Below are 23,267 nucleotides of genomic sequence, written 5' to 3' on the forward strand. Positions count from 1 at the left end.
CCCCGCAAGCCGCCATCCCACCGCCTTCACACCCAGCGACGCCCCGAGACCCGGGGCCTTTCCCCGGTGCCCAGGGGGCTGCAGGATCCTGCCGGGGAAGCGGCTGCGTTGGGTGGGTGCCACGAGGGTGCTCGGGGGGCTGGAGCACCCCCTGTGAGGACGGGCTGAGAGAGTTGGGGGGTACAGCTGGAGGAGAGAAGGCTCCGGGGAGACCTTAGAGCGGCCCCCCAGGGCTGGAAGGGGCTGCGGGAAAGGGGGGAGGGACTCTGGATCAGGGGGTGTGGGGATGGGACAAGGGGGTAACGGTTTTAAACTGACAGAGGGGAGATTTAGATCAGATCTAAGGCAGAAATTCCTCCCTGTGAGGGGGGGGAGGCCCTGGCACAGGCTGCCCAGAGCAGCTGCGGCTGCCCCCTCCCTGGCAGGGTTCAAGGCCAGGTTGGACGGGGCTTTGGGCAACCTGGGCTGGTGGAAGGTGGCCCTGCACGGGGCAGGGGGTTGGGACTAACTGATCTTTAAGGTCCCTTCCACCCCAAACCATTTTGTGAATCTATGATTTTGTGAAAACAGAAGCATTTGTGAGGCAGGGACTCCTGCCTTTCGGTCTTGCACCCAAGCAAGATGACTTGGCCTTGGGTTTTCTGTACTAATAGTGGTGGTAAATTTGCTACTGGAGGCTTTCTGAAATCCTCAAGACGAGACAGCGGCGGCTGCTGAAATGCCTTTGCCTGGTGGTTGTGCACTTGCGAACGCACCGATTTTGTGAATTATTTTCTCTCCACACAGCACAAGACCCCTCCTTTGGCACAGCCAACAACCCGGGCTGGTGGAAGGTGGCGCTGCCCGGGGCAGGGGGTCGGGACTGGATGGGCTTTAAGGTCTGTTCCAACCTCATGACGCCGCAGCCGGTAACAGGAGGCCACGGAGCAGCCACCGGGCAGGGGCGCGGGTGGGGACACCTTTTGCAGCCGTTTAGGGAGAAAAATAATAAAATAAATAATAAAATAAATAAATAAATAAATAAAAGGCGATCCGCCGCGCTGTTTCCGCGAAGCCCCCGCCGGTGCAGCCCCGCCGCCCCCCGCGCCGTTTGCGCGCTTTTTGCGCGGCCGCTCGGCCCCGCCCCTCCCGCCTCTCTCTCTCTCTCTCGCGCGCGCGCAGCCTCCGCGGGCGCGCCGCCCCCTGCCGGCAGCGGCGGGACTACAGCTCCCAGGAGCCCTTGCGGCCGCCCCGGCCCCCGCGCCTGCGCCCTGCCGCCGCCCCCCCCCGCTCCAAGTTTGGAGGTTTTCGCTGCCAGCCCTGGCCCATCATGTAGGTGCAGCGGAGCCTGCCCTGCCATTGCAAGCAGGGGGGGAGGAACCCCCCGCCCTGCAAGCTGCCCTGCACCCGGTGCAATTGCACGGCCACCCCCCCCTACCCCCCACGCCCCCCCCCCCCCCCCCCCACCTCCTCCCCTTCTCCTCCCGCTGCACGGAGCAGCGGCTGCAGCGAGTCAGGAAAACTCCCGTTTGCGCGAAGATTTGGGGCGCTTGCAGTTCTGCATCTCTGTTGCAAAACTAAAGCTCCAGAAGAGAGAGGCAAGGCAAAGTCTTTTGTGCTCCCCTCCCCCGCCAAAGCAAAGGGGAAAAATGTCTCAGTCGCGAGGTAAGGCTCCTGCTTCTGTTCTCGTCGCAAACGTGCAGAAAGCCGCGCATGCATGTTCAAGTGCATTGCATGCATTTTTCGGGATGCAGTTGCATTTTGAAGTTTGAGGCTTTCAAATGGCTCTTCAGTTGCATTTCCTGTTTAGCGTGAGCCTTTTTGCGGGCGCACACACACACTCACACACACAGTTCCTGTGAGGCAGGGCTCGCCGTTCAGCTGTGCATTGACGTTATTCGAATTCTTCTGCGGGGATTACCGAGCTGCTTTTTTTTTTTTTTTTTTTTTTTTTTTTTTTCTTGCCTTTTGCACAGTCAGGCCAGATAAAGGGTGTTTGAGGAGCTGATGCATTCTGTGCATGCAAAATGGGCACGGTGCGTGCCAACCGCGGCTCGTTTTCAAGCGCAAAAATGAAATGAAACTTTGAAAGAAGTCCGTGGAGGAGATGAAAGGTGAAGCTTGAGTGGAGTTACCAGGAATTAAATATATACCTATGTTTCCATGGGAAAGTATTGTTCTTGTGCCAGGACTGAGATCATTTTCCACCGATTTCTCTACCCCCCCCCCCCCAACCTTCCCCTTTAATATTTGGTAACTTTTGGTCAGAGGCAGCAGTTGTGGTTTGTAACACCAGATCGCAGAAGAGCTGCTTTATTTAGCATTTAGTTGCTCGGTTCTTCGGATGGAGCGGGAGGGGTGTGTTGGGGTAGGGGACAACACTGATTTATTTATTTTTTTTTTAAATATTTTTTTTTTTCTTTTATCCAGCGTGGTAGGGAAGGCTTGATCTTTGCTTTTTAACTTGATGATTATTCCCGAGCGGCTTTGCCTTGTGTCCTGCAAGGGGAAGGGGGTGTGTGTATGTGTGTTTGTGAGGGGGTGGTGGTGGAAGGAGGTGGAGAATTTAATAATTGCAAAAATGCTGTGGGAATGCAATAGTCTTTGCAAGACCAGGCTGAGATGTTTTAAGGAGTTGCTCCGGCCATTCATTGTGAAAATAGATGCAGATATGTCAGCGACTGGCCACACAGATGCAGCTTTTGGAGCTTCTTTGAAATGTTTGGATTTGATAGTGCAGCTTGCCTCTCCTTGCGTTTTGCAGCCCTCGCACATATTGGGGAGCAGGGAGGTGAGAGACAGTGCATGGCCCAGTTCTAGAGCAGTTTGCAAACTGGGACTGGGGCTTGTTGTTGTTGTTGTTGTGTTTGTTTGGTTGTTTTTTTTTTTTTAAAAGACATCTGTGAAGTCAGTGGCCTTCCACTACAAGCCTTGCTGGGAGGACAGAGGAAGGAGGTGCTTTCACAGCTCTTACCACACAGTTTTCCTTTGTAAGAAAAATGTAAAGTTGTTGTATAATTTATTCCTAATTTGGGTTTGCTGCAGTCATCTTTTCCAGCCAAGCAGAGAATTGTAAAACTTTCCAATAGAAAGAGCCAAGGAAGTTTGATAATGCAGAATTGAACCGAATGATACCCACAGCACGCCGCCGTTCGCAGGAGGGTCCCTGCGAGACCCAAGGAGGGGCAGGGGCTGGGTGGGGGAGCAGCCACTTCCCGGGGGTCCGTGGAAAGCCTTGGGGTGCAAGAGCCTGGCTGCGTAGAGCTGGTGACAGGCCGGGACCCAGGCTGGTGGCCCTGCAGCCCACCCTCCCGCGGTGCCACCGAGCCCCTGCGCTCGCCAGAACTGGCCTTCTCTGTCCTCCTCGGTACCAGGAAAACGGGAAAATACAAGTAGCCAACCCACAAAACATGATCTCAATGAATGGCATCATTCTTGAATCCGTTTTCCGTCCATCTCGCCCTCTGCAATAGGGGTGTCTAAGTTGGAATTCCTTACACGGATAACTTTTCCAAGTTCAGCTGTTCAGGCTGAGGTTTTGCTCAGGAAGGGGTTTCAGCTCTGGGGTTTGCACCAGAGGTATCGCTCTTCAGGATGAATTAAGGGAGGCATAATCTGCATTTCAGGATCAGCTTTCATGTGTTGCACAGGAGGTTCCTCGTCAGCTTTCTAAAATACTGCACAGAGCTCCAGCCAGCTGCTGAGCCGCCGAGCCCTCTCCCTACTTTGAATCATTTCCAAAGTTGGAATTTGCCAGAGATTAATTTTTTTAATGCTGCTTGTCAGGGGACCGTGTAATCAGGAGGGTTATTCTCCGATAAGACTTACTCACTGCACGGAATCTCCCCTAGTTCAGCGGGCAGAACCGCTCCTCGGACCCTGCCTGTGCCACGCGAAGAAGCGGAGGTGATCTGCTTTCTGCGGAACCATAGCGTGGGCTGTAGAAGATAAAACTCTCCTCAGAGTTTGGAAGCAACAGCTTCTTTCTGGCCCTTTCCATCGCAGACACCCACAGATGCCTCCAGCACCGCGCTGGCGGCCGCGTTACCTGTGCCCTGATGGACTCCCTAAGCCTTTACAGTCAACAAAATACAGATTGAGTCGGAACGATGCTACCAGGTGCAGACTCCTGCTCGTTTCTACCTTCATTCCCTCTTTTAAGTTGCAAAATGGTATTTTTAGGTGGATGGAGCGAGCCACAGCAAGATTTCCCCAAGCGCAGCAGGTCCCCGCAGTCCATTTCTCGCCTTCAGAGAGGAGCCCGCGCTGGACAAGTGGGGTTTGGTGTTGATGGTATCTCAGGAGTTGTTGAATCGTTGCCCAAATACGGCACATTTGGCTGTCATGACTAATAGGATATTATTCTGGAAGAGAAAAAAAAAAAAAAACAACGCGGAAGTCCATATTAATTACAAGCTAAACACAGTTTGAGGCTATAAATCTGAACTCTCGTGACAGCAGATATATTCAAGAGTCTTCCAAATTCATTGTAATGGGAGAATTATTCACTCACAAAGCCCACATCAGAGAAGCAACCTGCAAATATGCAAATTTCTCCATTGAAATAAGGAAAGGGAAGGGGGAGCAGCTCCCATTAGAGCACTAATTCATAAATAGTATGCTGAAATGAGCTGCATTTAACTAAATATTGCTGTCCATTGATCTCATTCCTAATTGTTAGGCTTTGTTGTTTCAAATACACTTTTTTTTTTTGTGCTCCTAGCTGAAAAGGGATACTGAGATTATGAGAACCATGTCCCACGTGATGCTGGCTGAATATGTACCCTATGGACTTTGACCAAAGGCCCTGCACCTATTCAAAATACTGCATTTTATGCAAAATGCTTTTTTTTTTTCCAGCTAGAAGTCTCAGTGGAACAGATGTAAAGCCTAAATGGTAGATTATTATTATTATTTTTTAAAAAAAAAAGAAATCCTAGGTAGGTGGCAGGTTTTTGCTAGTATAAAATTAACTCATAAGCAGCGTGAGGCTCCCGTTGGTTGTGCAATGTGCAGTTTGCCTCGTCAGCACCACCTCAGCTTCTTGCCATTAACATGCACCCATGACATAGGCACTTGGCAAGGGCAGGCTTTGCAAGAGCATGGTGAGCAAAGCTGTGGCACGGTCACTGAGGTGCAAGCCTAGCAAAGCCTAGTCTAGCAGCTAGCACAGCCAATTTTAGTTTGAATTTGTTTTTTTGTTTTTTTTTCTTTTTTCTTAAGAATACCATGTCGAATTACTCTTTCACCCCATCGCATGCGCTGCCTGCTCTGCTATGCCACTTTTGTGATGGAGGCGCCTGTGTACTTGCTTCGGGTTAAGAGGGGAGCAAATGTTTATAAAGAGGTTTAAAAGTTTCATGCAGTGCCACGCTGGAGGAATTAACCAGCATGGGATAAAAGAAACCCCAACTAGTTGGGGTAGAAACTGTTAGGCTAGAAATGATGTCTGGCATAAGCTGAATCGTTGATCTACACAGCTGAGCAAGAGGGAACCAGTATACCCAGTCAGGACTGCCCAGTTGGTGCGTTTTGTGCCCTGCTCCTTCTGGATGTGTTTGCTTGCGGTGCTGCTGGGCCGTGCAGGGCAGGACCTCTCGCCCCTTCCCGCCTAGGGAACAACACCAGGGCAGCAAAAACCAGAGGGTGTTTGCAGGGTGCCCTGTCCCCGTGTCCCGACATGGCAGGGTGCTGGCCAGGGCAGCAGCTCCCCGGTGCTCAGCGGGCTGCTCGACAGGGCGAGGTAGACACGAGCATTTAAAAGCTCCAACTACAGATTTAATTATAGCAATAAAAGCGGTAAGTTGCAGGGGAAAAAGAAGCAAAGAGCTGTCTTCTCCTCCCAGCTGAAAAAAAGTTTAGGCTTCTCACTGCCACAGTAAGTGCTGCTCATTTGTTACTTTAGTCACTAAAAAAAAAAAAAAAAAAAAATGGAGCTTCCGCTGGGGTGAATTCCCTCCCATGACACATACACAGGCTGCTAAGGTGAAGCAAATGATACTCAATTAAAACCACAGGAGTAATTTAGAGACGTGAGACACTTCAGTCCTCCAAGAGTATTGACATTAATGGAACACAATTACCTTCAAAGTCACATGGCAGATTTGCAAATTCCGTGTACTCTGGTTGCAAATACACAAGATGACTGAAGAGTTACTTCTTCCCCCCCCCCCAACAATACATCCATTTGATGTCACTTGTCTGTTTTCTCCTGCTGAAAAGAGCCATCGCAACACCTGGAGATGCCTCTCAGAAAATGATTTGAAAACAACACATCTGAAACAAGCTCCAATCCCTTTTTTAAGTTGGAAAAAGAAAAAAAAAAAAAATAGCATGGGGAGCTTTGCTAGCACAGGAGCAGGAACACACTTGCAGCCCTCCTCTGCCAGTGCACTCCGAGGACCGCAGTGTCTCTGCCCCCGATCGTTGGCCATGGTCATGATTCCCAATCCTTTCCCAGGGGTTCCCTACCTTCACCTCATGAACTCGCATTTCTAATGCTCAGCCTGCCCCCAGGTCTCCTCCCGCCCAAGCCCTGAAGGTGAAGCTCTGCACTTCCCCAGGAGCTAAAGCACCCGCAGCAGCACTCGCTGGGCAGGTCACGGCTTCCCGATGGCAGCGGGTGGCACAAGAAATTCTGGGTAAGGCAAAGAGGTGACAATCAGAGCACACAGGTGTCCCTTACTGTGGCCACTCACATTTTGGGGAACAATCGGTGCATTGTACTAGTTGGCAGTGTGGCTACCAGCAGCATCATTATATAAAGTGTTGAGTCAGTCTCCGGTGGCTGGATAAATTGCAGGACTGTTCTTTTAATTTTAGACATGGACAGAGCTATAATTAAAAAAAAAAAAAGTTTCATTACCTGTAGAGTTACTTAGCTCCCTTCCTTGGGGCCTGTCTGAGCAGTTTGAGAGATTAGCATTATCAGCTAGAGCAGTGTTAGCAAGGAGGCAGATCTGGGACCCTGGAGCTGTGCCATGTTAGATGTTATCATCTGTGGTGGTCAAGTGGTGAAGGCCATTCAGTGCAATTTCCATATCTGCTCGTTGTGCAGAAAGTTGGGGTTTTTTTTGCTTTTGTCTTCCAAATCCACAATATTCTGCGTGTTGACAAGTGTGAATGGAAAAGTGACTTCTGCTCAGTAATCCTGGCTCACTAAAAAGCAATTTGGATAGGGGGAAGCCCGAGACTCTTGTTTGTAGGGCTTGCTTTTGCCTCAAAGCCAAAATTAAAGCTATCCTTCCTTTTAAGTTTGAAATTCCAAACACCCAGTTGATGTTTCAGAGGGTTCATCCCACCATGAAAGTCTCTGGGGTGCTAAAGCACTTCTGAGTCATCTTTACTTTGGAGATGTTACAAACAGATGTTGAACATCCTTTATGGAAGCTCCAAGAAGCCACTTGTGCATCTTGGTCTGCTGATGCTAACAAAGCTGCAGCTGAACATCCCTCTGGGTTTGCATCCCATAGTCAAGCAGGGGCCTGAATTCGTACGGGCATGGTAGGAGCAGCGCCCGACCGCGTCAGGAGAGCGCTTTGGGGCAGAGCTACTCAGGCTGCTTTCCCCCCGCCCTGCAGTTGCTGTAGGAGCAATGTCCACGGCTTGTTAGGCTGCTGCAAAAAGCTGAGTGCAGTGAAGCCCAAGGAGCATTGTGCAAACAGCCAGAGGGAACGGCCTCTGCAGCCGAGACAGGGTTTCATATTTGTAAGAAAGATTGCAGAAAGAGAAAGCAATTTTTTTTTTTTTCCCCCCCCTGCTTGAGCCGGAAAACTTCACTGAGCAAAGCTGATCCAGTTTCTTGCTGCTGCTGTTTTGTTAGCCTACTTAGCTTGCAATTTTATAATCGAGGCTAGATTTTCCTAGCCTGCACCCAAGCAGATGAAAAATCATTAGAAGAACTGAAGCCCAAGCAGCATCCACTTTTACTGCACTCGGATGAAAGCAGTGGAAAAAACCCAAACAGGTGTAGTTGCAGATGAGATGCCAAAGATAAGGCAGCAACAGAAAATAAGTACAGGAGTCCACACTTCGTTGTGTCTGCAGTAAGAGGCCTCTAATAAAAGCTGAATCAGCACAGACTTGGTAGCTGCTTTTGGAGGAGAATCTTCTAAACAAAAATATGTAATTGCACTCAGCGAAGCAATGCTTATCAGCGCCAAATGGCCTCAGAGCATCATCTGGCAGTTCTTCCGTGGAAGTCCCAGGCAAGATGCGTTTGTGCTTATTTTCATCCCGCAGCGGGGTCTGATCCTGACGTTCTCCAGTGGTGTGTTTTCAGCAGGGCTTGACACTCAAGCAACAAGTTAGATTGTGCAAATTACAGCTTTGCGCCGTGTTATCATTCCTCTTCGGAATGTTTATTGCTCCTGCTGTAGTTCAAGGTCAGATATAGAAAATGACTCAAAAAGGTCTTTTGTTCTAACAACTCTAAAGTAATGAAGTCCCCATCTGGCGAAGACAAACCTTCCCAGAGTACCAGCATCAAAAAGGAAGGAAGGGAGAACATTTTAAAGGCAAATTCAGCATTCATGACTGACTCCCTTTCCCTGAACTTACTCCATTATATCTGCTCCCGTCAACTCGCAGCATCTCCCGTCTCTCATATGCAGGAGCCCCAGTACGAGCCCGCTGGACCTGCATGCTCACGCAAGTACCTGCACGTAGGAGGTGAAACATTCACTTAAAAACCAGGGCACACAAGATGAGAAGGTCCTTTTGGCACCAGCTCTGCATGGAGGGTTTGTGCAGCGCCAAGCACTGCCCTGGGCACCGGCTCCTTGTTCTGGGGCACTTCTCCAGCGCTGGCAACAGGCACCCATTTAGAGGCACACTTTCCAGCTTTGATTTCAACACAGCTCTTTTTTCCTAGGGCTGCTTTAATTGCCTACAATTAGGGTCTCCAATGCTGCGAAAGTATGAAGAAATAAAACCAAGTCTGGCTTTTTAAGGACTGGAACTGATTTCTTTTTTCAAACTGCTGAGGCTGTTGGTCTTTTAAAAAGGAAGTGTCAGCCTGTGATGGTAGCATTTATGCATGCTACTGCCCAGGGATTAAAGCACAGATATGTGACATTTATTGTAGTTTCAAGGAGTGAAACACCTGTAGGAGCTGAGAACAGCTGTCTCCCTTCTCCCAGTTAGATGAAGGAAAAGACAGGGACTTTACATGCTGTTGTCAAAATGCCAAAACCCCTTTGGGCAAAGCTACATCTTAAGTAGATTTAAGCACTGAGCCTCAGCACTTAGCAAATACGTCTCAGCAGAAGTACAAGCCACAGCACAGGGCTTTTGGCAGCCCTGATGCGTCCCTGAAGGTGCAGTGGGTCACCCCAGCCCCTGCACAAGGCAGCCAGGATCTGGCCAGCTGGGACTCTGTGCTGTTAAGGTGATGCAGACAAAGATCTGATTTCCAGCTGCCACACAGGTTTTGGAACTAGCAACAGCACAGGGAAACTGCAACGGTTTTCATCCTAAACTTGAACACCACTGAAGTTTTGGACACAGAGATGTAGACTTAACCTGCAGTCCCCTCTTGCAGGTTTGATCCTCCAAGTAGAAAGATGCTGATGGTTAATGCAGAAGCTCGCTCCCAAGCAGACCTCGGTACTTAACCGTACTAATTAAACGCTTTCAAAAACCACAAGATTGACCTTCGCTGCATGCCCACAGATTTTTCTCTCATTTAACAAGCAGAAGGGTGACAGAGTAGCCTATTAAAGGTGAAGAAAGGCAATGCTCTAGATACTGTTGTTTTTCAACCTGTTCTGAAGTGTTTTCCGCTTTTTAACTATAAGTGATGGAAACCGTAATCCCCTGACAACCTGCTGGGAGAAACCAGGCTGGAGACAAGGAGCACTTTGCTCAAATAAAGCACAAAGTCTGATAAAATAGCGAACATACCTAAAACTGCAGTTTACTCCTATATCTCTGCGATAAGCCATGACAGCCATTATAGATACAGGCACTTATGTAACCAGAGAGCCACTCTGTGTGGCATAGAGTTGTCCCCTTTGGGAGATACCCTCTAGAAAAAAAGGCAATTAACATAGACTCTGACTTCCTTACCTTTCCCAAGGACACCAGTAATTTGCTCATTGCTAATAAAACTTGGAACATCTCAACAGAGAACTTGAATTCCTGCCAAGGAATCCGTTTTACAAATTAACTAAAAGACACGATCGATGTGGTGCACTGCATGAAAGGACATCGCAAACCAGCCCCCCAACAGAGCAGCATCTGAACTGGAGGGAGAGCCCAAAATAGTCCCTGGCAGCTGGGGAGGGTGACACAGACGCTGCATTCAAAGATCATTAGTAGTAAGTGGGTTTCTGGAGATGAGAAAGACTGAATTTGCAGCAGGCACCTTTCTGGCAGGAAGGAGGACTTCTGGGCTTGCACCTCTCCAGGTCTTTGTGGGGTGACAGGATGGGAACGTGCCCTCACTTGTAGCCACCTGAGCTGGGCAGCACAGCAAGCTTCCTCATAGCATGACTTCAGTTTCATTCATGTCATTAGGCAGCTTCCTTTATGGCTAAGCATGTGATTATTTTTTTTTTTTCCTTTTTTCTTCCTCTCAAAAACATTTGGTACTTCCCCCGCAAGAAATCAGAAGCTTTATGTCTGATAAGAGGCTGGAACAGCTTCCTGCAATAGGAGAGCATTCCTCCTCTCGCTCTTCCTGCGCAGACCTCAGAACAATGCCAGCGCTTCCAGCATCAACAAGCATTTACTTCACCTTGTAGCACGCTCATTTAGGGCCCATCCTGTGCAAGCATCTCCCCAGCCAGCACCTCCTGCAAAGGCGGGGGGGCATCTTTTTCCAGGAGCTAGCTTTAAAAAGGCATTGCCGCAGCTGAGACGCAAGGAGCAATCTGGGAGATTGAATCAGAGCCGATTCAGAGCAGCTGTAGCCAAGCAGGGCCCTCATTTGGACGAGTGGGGTCTGAAGAGATTTTTTTTTCTTTCCCCTTAAAAGAGAAGCTAAATAGGATTTTTTTTTTCATGCTCTGATCTTGAAGCTGCTTGTGCACATGAGAAAACTTGGAGCGTGTGAATCCTTTTGCAGGAGTCAGGGGGACTGAATGTGCTTGGGGTTGAGAGCACACGTAAGAATTTACAAGGTTGGGGATGTATTTTGTCCTGGTTGCTAAGTGGGATGGACGTTACGGATCTGCGTAGATGATTTATACTGCCCTGCTATTTCATGGTTTATTTTTTTCCATTTCTGCTTATCTCTTCTTGCAACTTAGAAAGCAGTATCATATTAGTGAGCGTGTACGTAACAACTGAAACTCCCGTCCTCGCACAGGGAGTTCTATAGAGGCTTTGATAGAAAGGCTTATAAAGGGAGTTTTGTGTTTGCAGCTCCTGATTTAGAAGGCTGGGTGGAGACATGTAACCTGACGGTGTTTGATCCATGTGGGCATATGTGGATAGAAAAAAAATCTGCCCGGTTGTGTCAGGGACACTTTGTTGGGAAAAAAAGGAGAAGACTTGCTGTCTTCTGCCACAGTACATGTTTTCCAAATTGAAATAAAATTGCACAATAAAAGCTGGGGAAAGGCTTTTTGTTCTTTACGTACTGCTTGCTTTACTTTATTATATGTCATAGAAGCAAGTGTGTGCTCTTAGCAGGGGTCTGGAAGGAGAGCTGGAAGTTCACGCTCTCTGACCTCTGGCTAAAATCTGTTTGAACTTGAAAGAGCTTCCCTGGAAGCCCCTAGAGCTGCGCCGCATCCTGCAGACCTTCATGTTCATGGCTTTGTGCTTCCTGAGCAGCCTTGTATGTGCAGGGATACACTGCTGAAGTGGTTGCAGGACTGACACGTTATGTTCGTGGTCGGACGGACTCACCGCTGCCGTGGCGGTGGTGGAGCAGCTCCGCTTCTCGCCCGTCTCTGCAGCTGGTGGTTTTATGGAGCGGCTGCTGTCGGTGCTGGCAGCGCAAACCGGGTGCAGTTATTCTCCCAGTGCCTCCTGTCCTGCTCCGGTGTTGGGGTAGTGCCCAGAGTTGCAGTGCTGGAGACCTGGGTGGGTGCCGGGGCTCTGAGGGCACATGGGTTTGGCTTTCCTGCGGTTGCCCTTGGCTTCTCCCTATGAATAGGGTTCCTGTGTGTTTTTAAAGTAGGACCTACATGTTTGCTGGGAGGCATTGCCAGCAGAGGGAGCATGAGTTAGTTCCTCCCATCTACGCGGTCCAGAACTGTCAAATGCCATCTTTAATAATTTAGGGACAAAAATAAGCAAATAAGCTCTTAAAAAAAAAAAAAATAATAGCAAAAGAGAGCTGTCTAACGGGGTGGCACAAAGGCAGATCGGTCAAAGTCGTGACCGCGTTGAAAACTTAATCGCAATATTTGGCTGAACCTTTACAAAAATTCCCCATGACAAAATGTTAAGGAAGGAAGCAGATTGTCTCCTTCCATGCCAGTGCTGCGGGTGCCACGGCGTTCTTCTAATGCAGGAAAACCTCCGGGCGAGATTGCCACCAGATTTCTACTCAATGTGTCTGTTTGGCCTGAGCCGCGAGTGAAGGATGGAGGGTGAGCGGCATAACACTGGAAAGAAAATTAGGCGTTGATTTGAAATCTTCTGAGTGTTATTTGCACCAGAGAAGAGGAAAGCGGGCCTAAAATTATCTTCAGTTCAACAGTTTTAGTTGAAACAAACAGTTGCCAGCTGCCAAACAGAACAGCACAACTTGGGGGCTGAAGAGAAGTAATTCAGTCTAGAGGTGTCTTGTCCAACTTTTGGCACTATTTATTAAATCTTTTCAACCTGGAGGTGCTGTTTTTCTCCCTGAGGAGCACAGTGGATGCTTGACCACGGGGATTAATGTAGCCCTCCTGTTCATCAGGGACCTCTGTTCATCAGACCTTCTGCAGAGGGTGCGGATACTCGTTAAAGAAATGGCTTGTGGCACATTCCTCTATTTCTGTGGATATTCCTGTTTGGCTGTAAAAATTATTGATACTCTGTAACTTGCAGAATGACCAAATCAATAGGCAGTTTTCTCTCTATGGAACATGAATTGCCCATTTTATCCTAAGGTGGCTTTGCTTATGAGCAGAAAATTATAAACCCGAGTTTTATATGCTGTGCATCAGCAGTAGAAGATGGCTGATAGTGGTGTAGTTTAAATGTCCAACGTTTACAATATGCTGAACAAATTAAATCTGTGCTTGGTAAAATGAGACTCCTGTGGCTGCCTGGAGCGCTCGGTAACAAAAATAAAACCATACCTCAGATTGCCCTCTGGTATCGATTAGATTTTATTCTGTCCTGCTGCGAGGGTGACGACACCAAGACAGGTATCCCGCAGACAAGGTGCAATCCTGATCAGCGAGCAAAAGCGTCTCTGCAGAGAAATGGGGCTGCATTAACACGTGGGGAGCAGCGGTTCAGAGCTGAAGAGCAAATAACGGTGCTTGATTTCCTGGGGACAGTGACACCCCAAAGCGCCAGTTTGCTGAGCTTCCCCCGGGGAGTCCTTCCTGGCCCATCTCACCCTCCCGATTTAGCAAAGACCTTTTTTTTTTTTTCCTTCTTTAAGCTTCCTGACTCATTTTTGGCTGAACAGTGCTTGCCTGTGTAGCTTGGCCAGCGGGTGCTACGGGGAAGCAATGCCGAGGAACCTGCGACCTGCCTGGCACCACTGCTCGCAGAGGGACTTGGGTGGCTGTGGCTGAGAAATGGGCTCAAGCCAGCAGCCAGGTGCCCAGGGGACTGGTGCTTGCTGTGGCTATTGCAAAGGCTGAGACACTGGTCTGGCAGAGCCTTTCGGTGCATGTTCCTGCTCAGCCTTGGACTTAATACAGCCTTAATGGGAACATGTGCTCTGGGTAAGCACGTGCTTAAATGTAAGCACCATCAAGACATAAGAACCTTCATAGCTGGAGCCACAGGCCTGAATTGGGCTTTTGAGTCTGCAGCACAGCACAAATCAGCAAGCGGGTGGAAATGTCACCTTCGTTTTCCAAAGCAATTTGCATTTCCCCGGGCTGGCAGCACATCTGACAGCTCCAAGAGGCCCTGGCTCGGGAAGCGCGGTGCCAGTGCTGCCGGGGCGGCTGCCCCTCGCCCGCTCTGCTGGGTGCAGGGGCTCGTCACCCCTCAGTGTCCAGGCAGTCGGGGCAGATGTAGGAGCTGATTTGTTTTTTCAGGCGAAATGAAGCTTTGCTGTGGGGTCCTCCAGCCGTGATGCTTCTTTAAAATCACTCTGTGGGACCCGCTGGGAGAAAATCCCACCTGTACCAAGCGTATTAAAAGAACCTAAAAAACAAAACTGAAACTGGAGGTAGAGCAAAAGGTCTGTCTGGTGGGGAGGGCATCCCTCTCGCCTCCCAGCAGCCAGACCTAAGAAAGTCAATTTTTGAGGCTCTGCAGAGCAGTGGGAAAGGAGGTGGATGCTCCTTTACTGTGTCAAGTTTTCCAGGGAGTGGCGGGTTTGGGAAGTGTAGAAGTGTTTGTAGCTGGGCTGGGGCTGGTGGATTTAAGGCAAATCCTGCTCCCACCGTGTCTGAGGCAGACAGGGCACCTGCTTTTATGCTGAGTGGAGGAGACTTGCTGCTGCCCTGCTAGATATTTATATGGGAAGTTGGTCAGAACCCCGTAGCATTATGGGGTCACTCACTGTGGTGTTTTGAGGTGAAATCTTAGTGGATAAGAGGAAGTTAAAAGAAAAAAAAAAAAGGCAAATGGAGTACAGGGAGCGATGCCCAGCTCGCAGGTGAACCCACAGCATCCCCGCTCACACGTTGGCCGTGGGAGCTTCAGCCCCCCCTCCACAGGGCTGCATGGCACGGGAGCACCCACCGGCACGGCAGAGCCTGCCCATCCCTTGGGAGACTTTTCAGGGTGCTGCTGCCGCACTGAGGAGCGGAGCCCACCCCACATTCCGTGCGAGGAAAAGAGCCAGGGCAGGGAGCACGGAGCTTGGCCGAAAGGCTCGGGTGAGTAAGTCTTGCACGCCGCGATGCCTGAACATTTGGAAAGTGCTTCACCCTCCTGCCTGCAGTGCTCTGCTCCCGCTGCCTGCGGGCGCGGGAGGCATCCGTCCTCCTGCCCACACATCCCCCCCGTGCACGGGCAGCAGCCCACCTCCTCCGGCACCGCTGGCAGGTGCTCTTTAGCAGGGAGAAAGTAGAAATGAAGGTAGTGGCAATAAAAGCAGCCGCGTCTCCCAAATCCTCCTGCACAAAAGGCCTTTTGTTCCCCGGGTGAATTCCAAGAGCTTTTCTCCAGTTTTGATTCCAGCAAACTCCCACTGCAAGCAGACAGCCGAGGGCTTGAAAACAAAGCAGCAAGTAAACCAAAGTCCCTCATAAAAAATCCCCACGAGGGCCAGAGGCTCTTGACAAACAGCTTCCCCGGCCTGCAATTCCTGTGGATTTCCTAATTTGAGATAAGCAGCAGAAAAAACAGGCTCTGGGATGGGGAGGCAGTGAAGCCAGCGGACCTTGGCAGAGGGAAAATACGGGCTTGATTTATGGTGTACTGGTGACTGGAGGGGGTGACTGTCCCTGCCACTCACCTCCCTTGGAGCTCTGTTGCTGTGACTTCTCGTGATAATAGGGGTGAGGGAAGAGGCCACAAGGCTCCCACGATGGCCTCTGCTGCTCCGTGGGATCCCTGCCAGCGTCGCATCTTTCCCAGAGCACCAGGAGGATGCAGCTGCCCAAGTGCTGGAGGTGCAGGAGCCTCACAAGGAATGTAACCTTCTCCAGCAACCATGAGGAGCAGAAAACAAAGTCCTTTTGGCATCACTTGGACCCCAGTAAGATTTCCCTGGGCCATTAGTTGCCTTTGGCTCGCACAGCCTCCCACTGGGCAGCCGTGAGCCCTTGCAGGATTTCAGGGTGTTTGAGATGGTGTGATGGGAGGAGGGGAGTGGAAGTGGTTTTTCTCTGTGCGTGATGAGAAGGTCTTGAGCACACCCATGATAAGCTGATGAGTGGAAAAATAGTGAGGCAAAGCAAGGTGAGAAGAAGGAAGAGGCTTTGGCCCCTATAGGATTTCAGTCGGATGATTGGAGATGGATGTGTGCATAGGCAAATGGTTGAATTTAGCATTTTGTGGTTTTATGCATGTGCCTCCACGGTGGTCTTTGGAGGATCCGGCATGTCTGGAGCATCAAGGCTCTCCCACAGCTTGGTTGTGGATGAGATCCTTACGGGTCCCTTCCAACTTGAGATATTCTGTGATTCTGTGATTAACTTGCCTGTGGCCATGGATGGGGTCGTTAGAGCTGAAACCGGAGCATGAACACCCTTGCGCCCACCACCTCCTCCCCTCTTTATCCGATGGATCACGAGGCAGCACCTTGCAGCTGGGCTGAATCAGCAGAGAACTACACTGTTCCACTTTGCACCCACCTGGGCGATCCCAGCACCGAAGAGGAAGGCGCTGGTCCCTGGAGAGCTGTGCAGGGGCAGGGCTGATGCTGGGGGGTCAGCTCAGGGCAGCCAAGCCCCAGCCCAGGTGGAATTGTCTGACAGCAGATGCTCCCAGCTGTGGTGTGTTTATTCACGTCAATATAGAAACCAACGCCGCGCCGTTCCTGCTGGGTGGTGTTGCCACTGTTTGCACAGAGGTGCTGCAGTTTGGGAGGAGCCGTGCCCTTTCCCCCAGGCCATCGAAGTTCGAGCAGCTGGATGCACACGCCAGATGAGTTCAGCCAAAGTGTTGTAACAGGGTTTTTAATATTAAAGTCTCTTTAGCCCTGTGCTGAAAGCCGTAGGCAGGCAAAACTCTCGTCTCTACCATCTCCCACTTATATTAGCACCTAAAGCATGATGGATTTAGGGCTGTTTTGCATTGCACCTGTTTTCTAAAGAAAAACTGGCTAATCTAAAGGCTGCTTTGGCAGTGCAGGATGTCAGGGGAGGACTCTGCCTTGCCTTGTCATGTCTGCAGATGCCAGCGTGGTCCTGGCACCAGCTCAACAGGAGCATGATGGGTGGCCCCACGTTGTGCCTGCAGTTCCCTCGCTGAGATTGGGAGGGATGCTGTGTCTGGGCTGGGAAGGGACGTTGTCTGGGAAAGCTGTTTGTTGTCATCTCCCTGTTAGCATCAGAAGGGAGCATGTGGCTGCTTTTTGTTGGTCTGTGAGTGTGAAAACGGGCTCTGAAGGCCCCATTTCCTCTCTCATGTTGGTGTTCCTGCAAGCAAACACTGGAGCTGGGTGCAAGGAACACAACGGGGCAGAGCCCAGCTGGGAGGTGAAGTCCAAGGTCCTGGCAACGGAAGGTCCAAGCCAGTGTGGGAGCCCATGGAACAGCTCAGCGAGGTGGCAGCAACTTCCAGAGGACACAAAAGATCATCTCAAACCCTCATACCTCCCCGTGCAGCTGTGCTTTATCACCCCCTCCATCAGACAGCCAGCGCTCGCCTCCAAATTGGGGTTGGGTGTTGGTGTCCCACAAAACCCGCTGAAAGGTTGCTCCAGCACATGGTTACCCCAGTGCTCCCTGCAAGCTCCTACGGACTAGAGCTGCAGGGGGGGCTCAGCTCTGTTTGGTGGTGGATTACAGGAGGGTAAGGAATTGCCCAAAAGCTGGGTCAGCTCCCTGCCCCCTTCCCAGAGTCCCTGCAGCGCTGCGTTCGGTGCGTGTGTTAGCACAGGATCTCATGTCTAATCTCTATCAAAGTGTCTCTTCCGTTTCGCGCCCAGAAGGTCTTAACTCTTCTAAAATTTTGACATGCGCTCTTATCAGAGTGACAAACAGACTCTCATAACCAAAATCTGCAGATAGATAAGAAGAAATCGCATCCCTCTGGTTTCTGTATTGACATGAATAAACACAGCAGCCTGCAGCCCTTTTGCAGGATGTGTTAAGAGGAAAATGGGCAGAGTAAGAGAGATTAGCCTGAATCAGGAAATTACCTTCAAAATTGAATTACTGAAATACAGAGCTTATTGAAAGGCAGGCAAATAGGTTCTGATATTTGCACAGTTTGGTGACATTTCTGTATGTTTCTGCGCTGCAGGATCCAGAGATTAGTCTGCTGGAGTCCTTACTGAAAGGTTTGTGCTTCGTCTTCTTGCAGCGTTTTGTTCGTGTGCTGCTCAGAGCTTCGCCACCAGACTGTCTCCAGCTGGAGGCCAATCTTGAGGCAGGCATGACGGACTGACCTTGGGATTTTTTACCTTGCAGTAAAGCTGGAGATCTTTGTCTCCGTTGTGTTTGTGCCTCGGCAGAGCTGACCTACGTCAGCCGCCGTGAGTTGAAAACGCAGCTCGCTCTGTCGGTGGAGACAGGCCCCGAGACGCAAATAACCTTGGCGTGATCCGAGCAGACGTTGCACAACCTTTGCCACGGGGTTCATTCGGTGCGCCTCCGTCGCTCCTTGCAAAAGCCCTGCTATTTTGGTTTGGGGCCTCTCCTGCGCTGGGTTTATTACAGGTTGCAGGATTGAGTCAGAGGAGTGAGCTGAGCCCTGCCACAAAGAAACCCCGGGGCAGCCGCCGGCCCGGCGGGGTGCTGGGGCCCGGCTGCTGTCGGGGCAGGACAGCAAATTGTAATTCCAACATTACAATGTGGGTGCTAACGGTATCGGCAGGTAGTTCGGGGTCAGCTGAATCATGGTGAAGTGTGCCCAGGCCATGCCATGCCATGCTCTTCTTATCTTCAGGAGCCTTAGGAATGAAAATGGAAGATGAATGCAGCATCATCTGCTCCTGTGTTGTGCCAGTGTTTCAGGGTTTCCTACTGTACAAACGCCCAGATGTTGGTTTTCCAGATGGAGATTCAGCGTTTTTCAGTCTCTCTATTTTCATTGCTTAGACTGACTTTGAGAAAAGAAAGTATCTGCCTCAGGGCTGTGGCTCTGAGGTCACCTACGCTTTGCCAAAGCAAATTTGGGTGCACTTGGGGCGACGCGTTGGCTGGTTAAATCTCTGGGAGGTGTCTTTAGGAGCAGGTTCCCCCCAAGTGTGTCGCAGCCATCAGTCAGAGCCAGAAAGGAGACGCGGAGGGGAAGAGCAAGTGACTCAAGCACTCCATTTAGCCTGCTGACATTTCCAGGTTTGGTATAAAATGAGATTTATTTATTTTTGGAGAAAAGCACCGAGAGGAGGAGTGGAGTTCAGAGGCAATTAGGGCTGTCCCGTGGTATCTCGGTGCCTGGCGCAGTGTTTCAGGCATATCCTGATTCCGGTATGTGTTGGCAAAATTCATCACAGTCATAAAAGTGTTTTTTGCCTTTCCCGCTTCCTGTCCCGAAATGTGGTTCCTGGAGAGGGGGGAAAAAAAAAAAAAGCAAAACCAAAAAGCTTCGATTCTTGAGATGTAAAGGTGTGAGTTGCAGCGCGGACATGGGGCGCAGGGATGGGGCTGGCAGTGGTGATGGTGTGCTCAGACCTGGATGTGCCAATGGCCACCAAATGGGCCGGCAGCTCCACGGCACCAAAATTGAAAGGAAGAAAGCCCAGAGCTGGGAGACATCTCGGCCCCCCGACCGTGGCAGGCTCAGCTCCCTTCTCCTGAGCAGCCCTGAAAGGAGTTGTTAAGGAAACAGATTTCAAGTTTGCTGTTTCCAAGGAGTTATTGCAAACAACTGCGAGGGAAGACACAGATAAAGGACGTGCAGGAAACATCCCTGTCCTGCGCAGAGGACGTGCCGTGTTTCTTGTTGGGGCATCTCCGTTTGCCTCCAACCCATCCCGTCGCTCATGGCAGTGATGGAAGAGCAGCCAGTGGCGCTTGGCCACTCTTACTTATTGACAGGGCTAAGGAGAGAGCAGCTGAATTATATTTCAAAAAGGCAAATAAAGCACAATATCCTCTTCATCTCTTCTTTTGGCCTTCAGTTGAAACTTCAACAGGTTTTAAGAATCTCTTGAATATTAAATTCTTTTTCTGTGGCTTGATGAGGGGTTGGAAGACAGATTTTTCAGGCCCACTTCCACATCATTGGTGCTTACATCTAGCTTTTGGTTTTCTTCAGAAACTAGGCCTTGGCTAAAGCTCTGCATTTACAAACTGGGTGGTGGGCACAGCTCAGGCACTCTCCTGCCCTGTCCCTGGCACCCTGCTTTGAGCATTGCACAGTGCAGCTTTACCAAAGGGTTACCAAGACACGCAACCAACCACGGAGGCAGAGGTGGTGGGAGAACTTCCCTCACATACCCCGAACCAAATCACTGCCACCACCTCCAGCCTTGCTATCACCTGCAGATCTGTCCCAAAGAGATATAAATCAAAAAGGCATCATCTGAGCCTGTACTTTGGCTGTCTGTGTGACAAAACTCAAAGGCTTTCATGCAGCCAAAGCCCACGGAGAAAGGCAGTGGTGATGCAGGAGGCGCTGTGGTCCTGTACGGGAGATGCCACAACAACCCATGGGAAGGCAAGTGCTGCTGCCTCTGGGAACAGAGACTGCCTGGGAAGATACATTTGTACTACTAAACCCACCAGAAGTGGCTAATTCATGAATTTACACCCATTGTGTTTGTTCTTTTTGACTGATGACTTGATTTCTGTTTCATCTGGAACACAGCCAGCTTGTAAAAATGAGTCCAGGTAAAGCCCTGGCAGCATAGCTTCTCCCTCAGAAACACTCATTTAAAATATATTTTGTTATCTATGTGTATTTTAATTTTTAAGCTCAACGATTTGGCAGGGAATCTCAGGCGTCTTTGCTTGGTGACTCTTGTTTAGTCTAGAGGTGGTGAGTGTTTGACTGCAGGGATGCCAGGAATGCACCCGGCCTTCCCACTCCTCTTACACTTGGCTGGGGCGTCCCCTCCTGTGGGATTCCTTGGTGAAGAGACCTGGGCGGAATTAAAGGCTCTTCACCTTGTGAACTCATGAGCAGTGACGAGCTGTTGCTGGGGCAGATGACTGAGGGACAAAGGAGACAGGTAAGTCCATCCCCAGCCCTTGAGCTGTCGTGTGCCAAGATGGTTTTGCTTCAGCTCTCACCGTTGCATGTGCCTTAATCTGTAATAATTTGCAGGCATAAATAATAAACCTGTGAGATGCTCTTTAACACTTGTTGAAAAACCATTTTCCCCTCCCTCTTTGGTCATCCTGTGTGAAACTGATTTTAAATATGAAGTTACTGTATCTTCTACAGCAGCAGTTGCTCCAGGTGACCCTGCCCTGGGTGCCGTAAGCAGCTTTAAGACACCTCAGTGTTTATGTGCCTGGGTTCAGGCATGTTAATGGGTGAAGTTCTCAGAGGTTTGGGTATTTCCACCTGGCCTGCAAGGCTTGAACTTCTCTTTGACAGCATCAAATCTACCATTGCTTGCTGAAATAGGGGCTGGAGCTGGGCTATGGGTAAGAGATGCCCTTTGCAGTTGAAGACTAAGTCTTTGCATGAAGAGCTGTCTCCTGCTGGGCATTTCCAGGGATTCTGGGACCAAAATAAAGTTAATTTCTTGGTTTTGCAAGAGCTGTCTCAGTTTGTGGATTTGCACCTAAGCTGTGGCCACAGGTTCTTTTCCACTGAAAAGTGGGCATAGTGTCAGGGAAACACTGGTTGTGCAGCTGTGTGGTACAGGGCTCAGTCTTGCAGAGCCCATGAGATGCTGATTCACTCTTCTTCTACGTAAACACACTGAACATTTCCATTTTTCCCTCCTGTTAGGTGTGGGGGTTTTGCTTACACGATTGAGTACAGCTGATAGGGGAAAAGCAGATCATTTGGCTTTCAAAACCTTTCAAGAAATCAGACAAAAAAATCCTTAGGGAAGACTGGAATAGTAAATGAGCCTCTTTTATCTCTTCAAAAAGTGGGAGAAAGAGGCATTTCCCGCCTGTGAAATTTTATCAGCAAATTATATGCTAAAGAGTGTTATTTGAAAGAAAGTGTTGCTACATGGTTATTGAACACAGCTTTAATAATAAATTGTGGTGAAGACAGAACTGGTTAATATCCTTTGAAGGAAATAGGAGCTTTTTGTGGCAAGGAACCATTTACTTTGGATTATATCATAAAAAGTTTTTGACTGCAGTGAAAAATCTGGAGACTGGGGAATGGGATTTTCCTTCAGAAGTAAAAGTTTATTTTCTGTTACCGCGTATGTGGGTAGTGAATTCCTCTGTCTTCCCTTTCTTTCTCATTCTCTGTTATGCTTCCGACCCTTTTGCTGTGGAGCTTTGAAGTTTCCTTTTTCAATATTGATATTTAGCGCTGCCCTAATTGAAAGGGGCTAGCAACATTAATCTCTCTGTACGCTCTGTCAGTGCTGGTGGGAAGAGGTTAACAAGCCCATTGGAAGTTGTATTTTTCTCCCCTCCCTCGGGAACTGGGTTTAAGACCTTCACAGGGAAGTATTTAATGTGTTTTCATTAAGTCAGGTTTTCTTTTTCCTATTACAATTTCGCTTTCAGACCTCATTTCATTCTCAGCATTGACTTTTCTTGGGCTGGTCTAGCCAATGCTGTGCAGAAAGCCTGCGGGGGGGGGGGGGAGCTGGGCACGGGAGGTTGTGGAGATGTTGCAGCTGATGCTTTCCTTACTGCTGTCCTGATGGGTGCACTTGCCAGGAGAGCACTGAGGTTGTTTTAAAGGTGGCACCTTCTCTAGCATCAGCCAGTTCAATATTTACCGTGGGTAATTGCTTTGCTAAAAGAAAACGGGTTTAAGCTTGTGCTTAATGTTACAGACACCCCGGATGTTTTGCTGAATCAAAACTCGGGCCTGGAGATGTCTCTCAGCATCGCTCCAAACCAATCTGTTTTTTCCCCCTCAATTATTCTTCAAACGTGGCTTTTGAGTCAAGCGCTTGTGGAAGGCTCTGTGCGGAAAATTGCCGGGAGAGCTGTCAGATGAGTTTTAGCTTGAAGGATCAGAGACGAGAAAGCCACCAGTGGTTGTTTACGTGGAAAACTCCTGACTTTTTGGATGCCGGGCAGTAGATGTACGATCCCATCCGTTGATCAACCAGGCCTGTGAACTTTCTGCAGGAGGCATGTTTAGACTTCACCCTGTGTATGATGCCTCTCTCTGGGGCTTTCCTTATTGCAGATCCCGGGGAGTTGCACCGATGCTCAGGCCCCAGCTGGTTTGTGCCTCAGGATTGAGCCTCGTGCTGTTATTTTGATGTCTGAGACACCCAGGGCTTCTGCGCGGCTTGAACATGGATGCCTGGTGCCTGCCGTGGGTTGTTTTTGTGCTTCAGCCTGCCTCTTGAGTTGGGGACTTTGTTTTGTCACCTCCTCTTGTCAGATTTGCAATCTCCAAAAGCTCAATTTCTCTGTCAGATAGGGCTGAAATTGGCCAGTGGATTTACACTTGCCACAAGGGTCACAGGCTGTCAAATACACACATGTGAT

The 23,267-nt window shown here is 49.6% G+C and overlaps 1 protein-coding gene across 2 annotated transcripts in view; it reads left to right on the forward strand.

The window, feature by feature from the left end:
* The first annotated feature begins 1,532 nt into the window (after window positions 1–1,532).
* MAP2K6 (mitogen-activated protein kinase kinase 6) overlaps window positions 1,533–23,267 on the forward strand; it is a 42,908-nt gene continuing 21,173 nt past the window's right edge. Inside the window, exon 1 of one of the 2 annotated variants that reach the window (XM_074921944.1) lies at window positions 1,533–1,644. In XM_074921944.1, coding sequence (XP_074778045.1) covers window positions 1,629–1,644 — 16 coding nt within the window. In that variant the 5' untranslated portion in view covers window positions 1,533–1,628. Of the gene's footprint in view, window positions 1,645–1,983; window positions 2,094–23,267 lie in introns of those variants that run through there. The other variant, XM_074921945.1, reaches the window with a different exon arrangement.

This window comes from Athene noctua, chromosome 18, assembly GCF_965140245.1.
Source record: "Athene noctua chromosome 18, bAthNoc1.hap1.1, whole genome shotgun sequence".
NCBI classification, from domain to species: domain Eukaryota; kingdom Metazoa; phylum Chordata; class Aves; order Strigiformes; family Strigidae; genus Athene; species Athene noctua.